Source organism: Apis mellifera, linkage group LG16 (genome assembly GCF_003254395.2).
Source record: "Apis mellifera strain DH4 linkage group LG16, Amel_HAv3.1, whole genome shotgun sequence".
Taxonomy (NCBI): Eukaryota; Metazoa; Arthropoda; class Insecta; order Hymenoptera; family Apidae; genus Apis; species Apis mellifera.
In genome coordinates, this window is record NC_037653.1 from 1,557,617 (window position 1) to 1,570,019 (window position 12,403).

At 22.5% G+C, this 12,403-nt stretch overlaps 1 protein-coding gene and 1 long non-coding RNA gene across 6 annotated transcripts in view; one reads left to right on the forward strand and one right to left on the reverse strand.

The window, feature by feature from the left end:
* LOC113219295 overlaps positions 1-12,403 on the forward strand; it is a 66,137-nt gene that overhangs the window by 27,384 nt on the left and 26,350 nt on the right. The window lies entirely within an intron of this gene.
* The window catches only part of LOC413633 (serine/threonine-protein kinase BRSK2), a 49,524-nt gene that overhangs the window by 21,392 nt on the left and 15,729 nt on the right, over positions 1-12,403 (reverse strand). For all 5 annotated transcript variants that reach the window (XM_006557751.3, XM_006557752.3, XM_003249107.4 and 2 more), the window contains exons 2-3: positions 692-872; positions 233-373 (exon numbers count right to left, since the gene is read on the reverse strand). In XM_006557751.3, the coding sequence (XP_006557814.2) occupies positions 233-373; positions 692-872 (322 nt within the window). The remainder of the gene's footprint in view (positions 1-232; positions 374-691; positions 873-12,403) is intronic.

Genomic DNA, 12,403 nt, shown 5'->3' on the forward strand with positions numbered 1-12,403 from the left:
AGTTAAAATAGTAAAATATTTAAAATAATTCATTATTAAAAATTATTATTTATTATTTTATTTTAAAAATATAAAATCGAATTCATTTTCTACGCGCATTATCGATAAAAATGAAATGAGGTTAGAATTTTATATCCCTAGAATTACAAATAAATACGTAACGTATTACATTAATTTTATATTCGTATATTATATTATTAAAATAACATTAAAATAATCTGAAATTACTCACCATATACTATGACTATGACAAAAATCTAATGCAGAGATAATTTGTCGAAAAAATCTCCTCGCTTCCTTTGGCGTTAGTCTACCCTTTTTCACTAAATAGTCGAAAAGTTCTCCGCCCGAAACGTGTTCCAGAACAAGATATCTGAAATGAACAAGTGGAATTTCAACGTTACATTCATACTTTTCCAACCGTACCATTCACTTCTCTATAAGTAATGGGTGTCCTACGAGTAAAATACTTTTGTCCTAGCGTGTAGATGTCGCTACTTTCTCTCTCCCTACAGCCGAGTTACGAAATACTTTTTTTTTTTGAAACGGTTGAATTAAAGTTCAGCGACATCTCGAGCTTGATAAAACTCGAGCGGACCCCAGAATTTCTCTCGACTTCATTCAAAGAAAAATTCATGAAAAATTCCACTTTTTCCCTCTCTTTTCTTTCTTTCTAGTTTCAAATACTCACAAATATTTCTTGTTCTCGTATACATCTGAGAGGCCGAGTACATGAGGATGGTCGATCAATTTCATAATGGCTATCTCTCGTTCCACTTTCATCAGCACGGATTCCGACAATTTTTCTCGATTAATGATCTTGATTGCCACCTTCTTGCCCAACACACAGTGGACCCCAAGCTTGACCAATCCTGAAACAAGCAACAACATGGTAATTAATTCGATTGATTATTTTTTTATCAATATAATTAATTCTAATTATATTGATTAATGCTCTTATATTAATATTCCAATCGTATTCTATATTTACATTTTAATTGCTTTTAAAGCAATAGATATAAACCGAAATGAATATAAAATGTAATACAGGATGTTGTTATAAATGCAAAAGATGAAAACATACTTCTAAATATATTTATAAAATTCTTAATTTCTAAAAATGTTATTTTTCTATTTTTTAAATATATAATGGAATTCAATCTTTTTTTTTGTATATTTTTGTACTTTCAAGATTATTTTTAGATAATAAACAATTAATCAGTTTAAACAATTAATCTAATTAATTCTAAAAAAGAGGAGTCATTGAAAATAATGAGAGCACAATTTTTAGATTCTTTTTTTGCAATTCAAATTAATTGTTTTTATTGTTTATTCTTTTATTGTGCCTTTAATATTGCATATTTGTTGTCATTTTTATTTGAATTTTTTATGAATTTTCATTATAAATAGAAAAAACCTATATCTTTTATTAAAACAATTTTTTATTATAATAATAATATTAATATATTAATATATATTTTGATTTTATATATTTATTTTCTAATAAACTTGGAAATTATGGAAATGAAATATTTGAAAAATAATCATTAAGGTAATATATTATTATTTTAATAATTATTGAATTAATCATTACTTAAAATAATATATTAATTTATTTGAACAGATAAATGATTTTTTTCTACGTTATTTCACGTTATTTGGTAAAATAATTATTAATATTAAATAATAATTAAATAATATTTATTTTATGTTTCTATTTTCTTTTTCTATCATCTATATAATAACTTATTATATTAACATTATTAATTGCATTAGAAATATATATATATCTTGCATTGTCTCGTACATACATACATTGACATATATTTGTCAATAGCTGTGATGAGTCAATTATACGCTTTCAATTGCTACAATGGTAGATTTATCATGATATGAATATCTTTCTAATGAACTGTTTAAAGCCAGAACAATTCTGGCATTAATTACGATTACATTTTAAATAAATTATAAATTTACTATATAATTTGGTAATTTATTACCAAATTACTATTAATCTGTATGCTAAATATAATATAATCTGAATATAATATAATCACAAATTATTTTCATTAATTTCTAGAATGTTAATTCAAAGCAGAAATATTTACGATTCGCATTACGTATTTGTATCATATAATTATATTATATTTATTATTGTAATATAACTTTAGTTATAGTTATTGAGATTTTTATGATTGAAACAATATTAAACGTAATTATATTTACATTTATTTTTATATTAATTTCAACTAATATATTTATTATTATATTTACTATATTTTTTCTCATTTTTATCATTCATTTTTCACTCGATTCAAATTAATTCAAATGATGCTGATTATTTAATCAATTCGATAAAATAAACAAAAAATATTCATATTTTTATAATATATTTTTACTGAAAATGCAAGTTTCATTCTTTTAGCAAGTTTATTCTTTCTTTAATATTTTTTTATGTTTTTTATACCAATTTTTTATCTTATATAATATTTCTTTAGTTATTGATAATTTATATTTATTTTTTTCCATTTCTCATAAAACATTTTTTCATAAAAAAAATGAATTTTATTATATAATAATTCTATTATCTATAAATTTGTTATTAAAATATTGTTTTGTCAAGTTATATAAATTTCAGTTTGTCAGTTAAATAACCACATATCTGATATTATTTAAAATATTAAAAGAGAATGATTTATTTATATGTTACAAGAAATACAAGTATACCTAACCTATTTTTATGTAGTAATTATTTACACGATTCATAGTGTGATTATGTAATTTTTTACTGATGTATGTTTTTTACATCTATCTTTACTAATATAAAAATAATAAAATAAAAATTTAAAATTTATTATTTCACATTATTTACTATCTTATTTTAAATAAAAATGTGTAATATTTTCTATTGAAAGGCATCAGAAAAATTGTCGATAATAATGTTCGGATTTGTTTATGATTTTATTTCGAATGATAGTATTTTGACTGTGAATGAATTAATTGAATATGATATACGAATGATATAATTTATTTTTGAGAATCTTACTAGAGAAAAATCTGAAAAACTGAATAAGATCATAGTGTTGTAAGTAGAACTTCTTATGTAAAGAATAGCTCGTTGTATTCGGTCCTATCAGCACGATCGTTCTTTGTTAATTTCATTTTTGATAATTCCTTTTTTGCCTACAAATTTTTTTCGAGATAAAATTGAATAATATAATATTGTTTATTATTTAATATTCAAAACATTTTTTTTAGAATTATAAATTTTTTCTAATAATAATATTTAAATTGTAATCTTTTCTTCACATGAGATAAAATAATAATAATTTTTTTTTAATAATAATTTTTGTAAAATGAGATATTAGATTATATTAAAAATTGATTTTTTATAAATCTATGACAAAGAATATCATTTTTTAGTTAAATTTCTATGGTATTTTTTTTAAATACAAAAACAATCTGAATGTTTTTTTTTTGTATTTAATTTCATATAGAATTTGATAACGAGAAGAAACAAATTTTTTACGAATTTTTTAGGTCATTTTATATTTTTTAATAAAATGTCACATTCTTTTTATGATATAATGAAAGAATGAAAAAGAACAATTTAATAAATAATAATCAATTTAATAATTAATATATATATATATATTTATATACACATATATATCTATATCTATATTCTATATATGTATATTTATATTTATATTGTTTTCACTACATTATATATATGTATATATATTATATTTATATTTCTATATTATTTTTAAATAATTGATATACAAAGTTATTTTGTAATTAAAACGCATTATATTTACTTCTTCTATTCTATAATTTAAAAAAAAATAAAATTTAAAATAAAATAATTTTACATAATTTAAAATATTACTATTATAAAATTTTTTAAAAAATATTCCAGTTGCATCTTTTTCCTAATTTTATTATATATTTTTTTCTATAATAAATTGATATAATTTCATATATATTTATATTTGTAAAACATATATTGCTAAAATATTAAATTATTTATAAAATATTATTTTGATTCTAAAATTTCAAAAGATTCTTGTGACAAAACTTGATGAGATAATTGAAGAAAGTGAGAAAAAAGGAATTAGAAATATAAATTATTTTTTGAATTAATTTATTAGTTTCTGAGATATTAATGAAAAACTTTCATTATACATTAAATTCTGCCTGAATACAAACACTAATATTATCTTCATTTAGAAATTGTCCTCATTAAATGTTTAATAATCGATTTTAATATTTATAGGAGATATTTATAGCCTCCCTTCTTTTGAATTCTAACCTAACAATATCCATTATGAAATCGCTTTCATTCAAAGCATGCTCAAAAATAATAGTAATTGTCATATATTGCATCTTAAATGTTTTTACTTATGAATTAGATTTTTTCTATTTTCATTTGTAAAAGACAAATCAAATATATGTATTTAATTTTTTGAAAACGAATGATTAAATTTTTGATTTATAGATTATATACATATATATATCCTATAAATATTGAAATTGATGTAATTAAATTTATCAATTAGTCAATATTCAACAACGATTACAATAAAGATTATTGTATATTACTAATATCTGAATAAGCATAATATTAATGTATCAGCATTTATATACGCACTTTTCAAATAATCCTTTATCAATATCTCAGAAATTAATAAATACTCAAAGTTAAAATTTTAAATCTAAACTCTTTTTCTCTTCTATTACTCCTCCAAATTTCGTATTTTAATCAACGATCAAATCTTTCAATATCATTTCTCTATTTTTATATAAAAAATGAAAAAATTATATTTATTTTCACTTAACAATGCCATTTTTATCCTGATCTTTGTACTACTTGTATTATAATAGTAAAAGCAATTTCTAAGATTATGTTTCGAACGACAAATAGCATTGGAAATGGATATACGATCCTTTTTTCGAGGTTAGGTGTCGAAGACGGGTGTCGGGAATATGTACGTGCACATACTACTACCTTGATAGGTAAACATAGAGGTTTTACTTGAGTGGTTTCGAGTTGCTTCCACTTGGTAAATCACGGAAAGTTTCCAAGCAAAGACTTCGTGTCAAGCCTTACTAACGTAAGTTAGTATACTTCATCATTCGATTCTTAATCTTGCTAATTCTATAGAGTGGAATGAAAAAATTATATTAAAAGTATAATTTTTTCTAATAATAAAAAAAATTGTTTCTAAATTTATAGATTTATTTACAGAAAGATAAATTAATTTTTGAAAAATTTTTGAAATCCTGCAAAAATTTTGAAATTTTAATTTTTATTTTTATTACATAATATTTTTTCCCTTAATTTTATATTATAAATTTATTGGTGCTTGAATAAAATGAAAATAATGAATTGTAGATTTTTATGCAAATACATATTTTCATATATATTTTGTATATTTTATATTTAAAGTTATAAATGAATATATTATACTTATATTTTTTTCTCATATTGATTTTATTTATGTGATAAATAAAACATTGTAAACAAAAAATCATATTCCGATTATGATGCAATATTGGAAAATTGAAAAAAATTTTGAATTATTTGTAGCTCTATAATATTGAAGCAATATATGCAAAAATATAACAATAATTTAAATAATATTAATTTATCAAGAAATTATATGAGAAAATGATTTTTTTATAATATTATTTTTGTAAATATTTTTATAAAATTAAAATTACTAAAATATTTTATAATTCGACATATATTTTTACATAATATGATATACTTTTTACTTATTAATTTAAAACATTTTAATTTAAGAAGAATAGATAATTGCACTTTACAAATTAGAAAAATTGTGAAATTTTTTAATTCTCTAATTTTAATTTCTAATTTTCTTTAATCACTTTTCAAATCTAATCCAACTATTTCCATCCAAAATTACTATGATGAGAAAAATTATGCGCTGAAAATAAGACATAAATTGATCGAATTGAAAAATTTATAATATTTTAAATAAAATTATTTTAAATAAAATAATTTGTAATGTTATTAGTCGATCAAATTCACATTTTTAATAATTTTTGTTCACGATTTTAAATTGTGAATAGCAAAAGAAATTGTATTTTATTTCGACTTGTCATAGCCTTTCTTGAAAACTTGTAAAAACCAAAATCACTAGGCCCGTGATCGTGGGCCAATGCGACCAATAGTTCTTTCCGGGAAGTTAAAGCTTAAATCGAGTTGAAAAGTAGTTAAAATCGTAATAAAAAAAAATCTCATCGAATATTATCGTAAATTTTAATTGAAAGTACCTGTTTCATCCTTTTTGTAAATCGGACGACAAGTTTAAATTGGATCACGCGCATTCTCCTGCGGGAAACTGGGATATTTTAACGATTCGATGTGTTTGGGTTAGATTCTGAAATATTTCCAATATATAGAATTGGGTCGTGTATTTCTCGTTTCAACATCGTGTAACATCATGTCGAGCCGCTGTCATCGTGTAATTGGACGCGATTCTTGACACTGCACAGTGTCTAGGAAAAAATTAAAAATATGAGAAAAATTTTAAAAACGTATTTTTTTGTTAAATAAATAAATATAACTAACTTTTAACTATAACGAATCATTAAGTTCTAATCAATAAATTTTTTCAATTGAAAATTGAATCAATTTTTTTGAAACGAAAATGATTGTAAAATTATTCGAAAAATATTCTGAAATATTATAAAGAAATTTATATTCGTAATTTTAAATATCAATAATTACGTTAGTGCATTTCTATCGTCAACTTGTGATTAGTTCTTCATCGGTTTTAATAAGCTTGAAATAAGTTGTACAAGGTTTCATTTTGAGCAACTTTTTCCTATGACACATAATCAACAATCAGATTGATTTATTCGCAAAAAATTTTGGTATTTATATTATTGAATTCTATCAATAAATATATGCTGTGTCGTTTAAGGAAAGTTGATGATCATATGTACGAATGAATTTATTGAAAATTTATTTCTTTATAAATTTGAATTTTTTTAATTTCGTTTGTGATGCATGTATATGTGTAAAATATAAATATAAATAAAACAATCTCTCAAAATGATTGAGATTAATGAAAATTTATTTTCTTATTACATATTGTATATATATTTATTATATAAGTATATACATTAGAAAGAATATTTTAAATTCTTCCATAATATTTTTTTATTTTTTGAATTTACTTTGGAATTTTTATTTTTATTAAAAAAAAGATTTAAATATTTCACTTATTATCATTTTTATATTAAATAAGAAACTTTTATAAATATCTCATTATATCAATTTTTTCAGATTTTTTTAAAGCCTAGAAAAATAAAAAATTTTAGTGAAGAACTATTCTATCGATAAATAGCATAAATATATCCATCTTTAATATTTAACATTTTTTAATATTTTAAAAAAAAAAGATTCAAAGATTTAATATTTAAATAAATAAATATTTTTTACATTCTATATATCATCTTATATATACAATAACTCATGAAAATGTTTGAACAATATATATAGAATTACAGGGAAATTAATCTGTTTGATTATATAAACGTCTATATCACTCGAGGTGAACTACTTCATTCGTAGTAGTATGAAACGTTAAAGCACCGACGCGTCTCATTATTTCAAAATCATAAATGAATACGAATATTTTTATCGAAATCTGATACATTTTAATTACAATGAGGGACAAAAATTTTTGTGCATTATTTTATAAAGAAATTCATCTAAAAATTCTAATTTTAATGAAAATTTTTGTATTTATGTATAATATAAAACATTCGAAAAAATCGCGATCAAACTTATGCTATATGTTAATAAGATCAATAAGTAAAAAAAACTCATATAAACTTATTTCCAAAAATTATTATTTTATTGAAAAGTTACAAGTATTGAAAAATTTAAAGGAAAGCTGTGAAATTTATGAGGTCACGCAAAATAATTGATTTATGAAAATAGATTTGATAAAAATAGATCAACTTTGGGAATGTATCCAAAATTTACTACTATTTTTGTATGAGAAGAAATATTCGAAAGAATTCGACAATTCAACGAAAGAAAAACTGCATTCATAAAGGAAATACAATAAAGGAATTTCGAACATTTATTATAACTGGCAAAACAAATAATAAGAATATTTGAACACTCAGAACTCTCCAATAAATCATGTTTATTATACGTATATTATATAATTAATAAATATATATATATACAAAATACAAAATGTTTTTAAAGAAGTGAAATTAATTTTCGAATTTTAACATGTTTTGAATATAATTTTGCAAATATATTGGATATTGTATTCATCTATGACAGATCTAAACAATCACGTGATGCAATTTATATTTAACCTTACTTTTAGTTTGTCGTATTACAGCCAGACAATTTTGAAAGTGTTAATTATAACATTAAGTTTAATGTAAAATTTAATAAAATTATGATGTTGTATCTATAAATAACATATATATAATTTAATCTAATATAACATATAATAAAAATATAGTATATTATATTAAAGGAAAAATTAATTTGAAAAAGAAAGCAATAATATTATTATAAAATTTAAAGAAACAATACTTATAAAATTATTAACAATTTTATTCTGTTTTATTATTTCATTCATAAATATCCGTATTCTATTCAATATTTCAAGCAATTTATACAACGAAATACTTATTTGCAAAAATTGAAGGCCAAAGTAAATAAATGAAGAGAAAAACTTATTGCTATCATACAATAAATTAATCTATCCTTCTGATATTATAAAATAGTCGTTTTTCTCATTATTTCTTATCATGAAACAAAATTATACCATTCATGCTCTCCTGTTCTGTATATATCCATCCTCTCTTATATTTCTTCCATGCAAATACAGAAAAAAAAAAGAAAAATAATTTTGTCCACAGTTTTTCGAGTTTCTAGACACCATTTGGCCAATCCGATAATCAAGACTAAGCGTTACTCCACTCCATCGTACTTTATTTCGTTGTGCTTGTTCAAAAGAATCGTTTTGTCCAATTATTTCGGCATGACAAATTGTCGAGAAAGCGGAGGGTTACGGAGCAACGAGGAAAAAGAGGGTGGTTTGGGTGGAAATTGCGCGGAGAAAGGGAGGAGGAGTGGGGGGGGGGGAGTGCACAGTTTCGAATCGAAGGGATAAAGTAAGTGCTTTAGCCAAGCCGGGTTTGAAAACGTTTCGACCAGTGGAACGCTTCAATTACGGTTGTTTCTTCGCATTTCCCTACTCGAAATATCAAACGGCCGACTGTTTTACAGGGTTCATAATTAATCCGCGAGTGTGCTCTCTTTCGTGAAATTACTTTTCAAACCGCAGACACTGATATCGTATACTCGTTAGGAGAGTCGAGTGCCATGTGTATCCGGTATTAATTTTTGCTTTTCATTCAACGTGCGTGCGCGTGCTCGGTGGAAAATGTTTCACGAAGTAGTGTTCCATGATTACGGGAAAAAAGTTCGATCAAAACATTGCCCTATCGTTTAAATCGATTGTGTATCATACATAATAAAAAAGAAATTAATAACTTGTACAATATTCAATAAACAAGGAGAAAATTCATTATAAATCATTTTTTGCTTCATTTTTTTCTTCTTTTTTATCCATATTTGAGAAAATGAAATTATAATCATTAAAATAATATCTCGTGAAAATTATATGTATAAATATTGAAAAAAATAAAGTGAATTAAATCATGTAAATATGTGTGTAATATTTTCGTTATTATCAAATATAGTTTCAAGATGGCTTTTAGAGGTTATAATAGGATCATAAAATATATTCGTTTACGTGTAAGATAATTTTTGTAAAATTTATCTTTTATTAACATAGAATAAAGATTTTATAATGTTACTAAATTTTATATTATTTTTAAGAAACTTAAGAAACTTCTTTTTAATCATTGTATATCTGTTAAAAATCATTGAGAATAAATTGAGAATATTTATGTGAAATTATATTTTTTGAACATGATTAACAAAATGAAGCTTAAATAAAGATTTATTTTTTAACACATTTTCACTGTAAAATAGATCTTCATTAATGTATTGGTTAAAAAGTTAATCTTATTTATAAAAACATCGACTTGATATCACTAAGTAATGAATCATTTTAATATTCTCAAATATAATTGAAATGGAATTGAAATCGAGTGCGATTGTTCAATTATTGGAAGGTAAAATAAATAAAAACAAGTTACCCAAGTATAACGAAGAATTACATAGGTATACGATTTGTAACAAGAGAGAGAAGGACTAAATATTGGATGGAACAAAGGTGGTAGAGAATAACGTGGAAAGGAAGATTCATAGGACTAGCTAAATTGGCTTAAACCGTCTCCGAAGACCACAACGACGCGATGTCTTTATCCATTTAAAAGCAGTTACTGGTAGACTCCTTCTCTTTGTTCTCTGAGTAGACGATGAAAAAAAGAAAAAAGGAAAGAAAACGAAAAAAAAAAAAGAAAGAAAGGAAAGAAACAGATGAAAGAATCAGAACTCGTCGAGTTGGCGATGGCGCAGAAGAATCGAGCGCTCTTCGTCAATTAATTAATCGAATGCCCTTTTACGATTTTCCGGTGATTACAATTCCTCTTCCAATTTATTGAGCATTTCATAACGCTCCAGACAATTTTTCTTTGTCGAACGTGACTTATCCTCGTTATAAAGATATTCACAATGTAAATCGCAATTATGCATCGAATTATATATGATGCAAAAATCGATGGACAATTTCTCTTTAAAGGGAACCAACTTGTTTATTGATATATGTGTTATGAATTATTCGATTAATGATTCGATATGCTAAGAAGCGAATAATAAGAAATGTACAATTTGAGTATTATGTTATTCAAAGTTATTATAAAATCTAAAAAATATTTTATTATATACATTGTAAAATATTAGAAAATAGATTTTCTTCTTTACAATTACTCTACAATGAATATTTTATAACTATAAAACAGATTTATAGAAAATAACTATAAAAAAGTTGGCAGCACTGAATACAATACAGCAGCGATATAATAATCCGAAATCAAATATATTTTATTTGAAATAAACTAATGCAACGATACAATTTTTTTTATTCTTGATTTTTCTTTAACGAATTATTTTCTAATGTGTTTCGTTTTATTTTAATTAAATTTTACTAATAAAAATTCCATTAAGAAAAAATTAAAAATATATTTTATTAATTATTATTATTATTATTATTATGTTATCAATACATTTTTCGATCATTTATATTTTTTCTCTTTTATTTACCATTCTTTTCTATTTATAATCTTTTCGATAAAAAATATAAATCAACTCTGGTCTATATTTGAAATGAGTCAATGACTTCAGTTAACCTCAAAGTTTCAATGCCAAATCGATTTCAATTGTAATTATAAAGTATTAGAGCGAAATTAAAGGATAGTAGAGAAAAATTGTAATTAATTATGAAATATGTTTTCAAGCGAAACTTATATCGTAATAAATTTCGGTATCGATCAATTCGATGAATGATTTCACGATCAATCGCACTTGCCAACAAATCAACAAGACTTGTATTAGCACCACTATGGGGCGTTAAAGTGCATTTCTAACGACTTGCATCACGCACAATTTACGGATATCGATGCTAGGCCTTTTCTTTAAATCAATCTCTTTCAAATTTATATTTCGATTCTTTTATAAAAAGATATCAAATTATCGATAATAATTGTTGCTATCCTTTTGATATTTTTATACAATAAGGTAGAAAGATTATTATTTATGTGTTGATGTTTCGATAATAGTAAACAAGATTAAAATTGTTTAGGCTTTATTGAATTAAAAGAAAACCATTAAAATAATATATCTAATAACTGATAATATAATCAGATAAGAAGTGATTTTATATGTAATAATAATTCGAGAAAAAACAAAATTTATTATTTTAAATTTATTATTTTAAATTTGTTATTCTAATGTTTAAATCTAATTTGAAAATTGTTCAATTATAAGTTTATTAAAATTGGTTAATTATTAATGATTGAATTACGAAGATAATTATTTTTAATATTAAAATAGATGTAAAATATAATATGAGATATAAAATACATATACATATAGTCAACATCAATTTTGTAAGTACTTGAAAATTTTTTAAAAAAGTTTTCACAATTTATTTAATACTTAAAATACGTATACAATATTTATTGTATATATTATTATATTTTTTATTTTTCTTTATATTAGTATTTATTGATTTTGCAATCTTCTATGCGTGCACATAATATTCTTTATCTATTTTAATAATTTTAGATATATCTCTTCAAGTATCAACATGAATTTATGAATCACTCTATATAGCCTTCGCCTAGAGAGAAATGTTCGCGCATA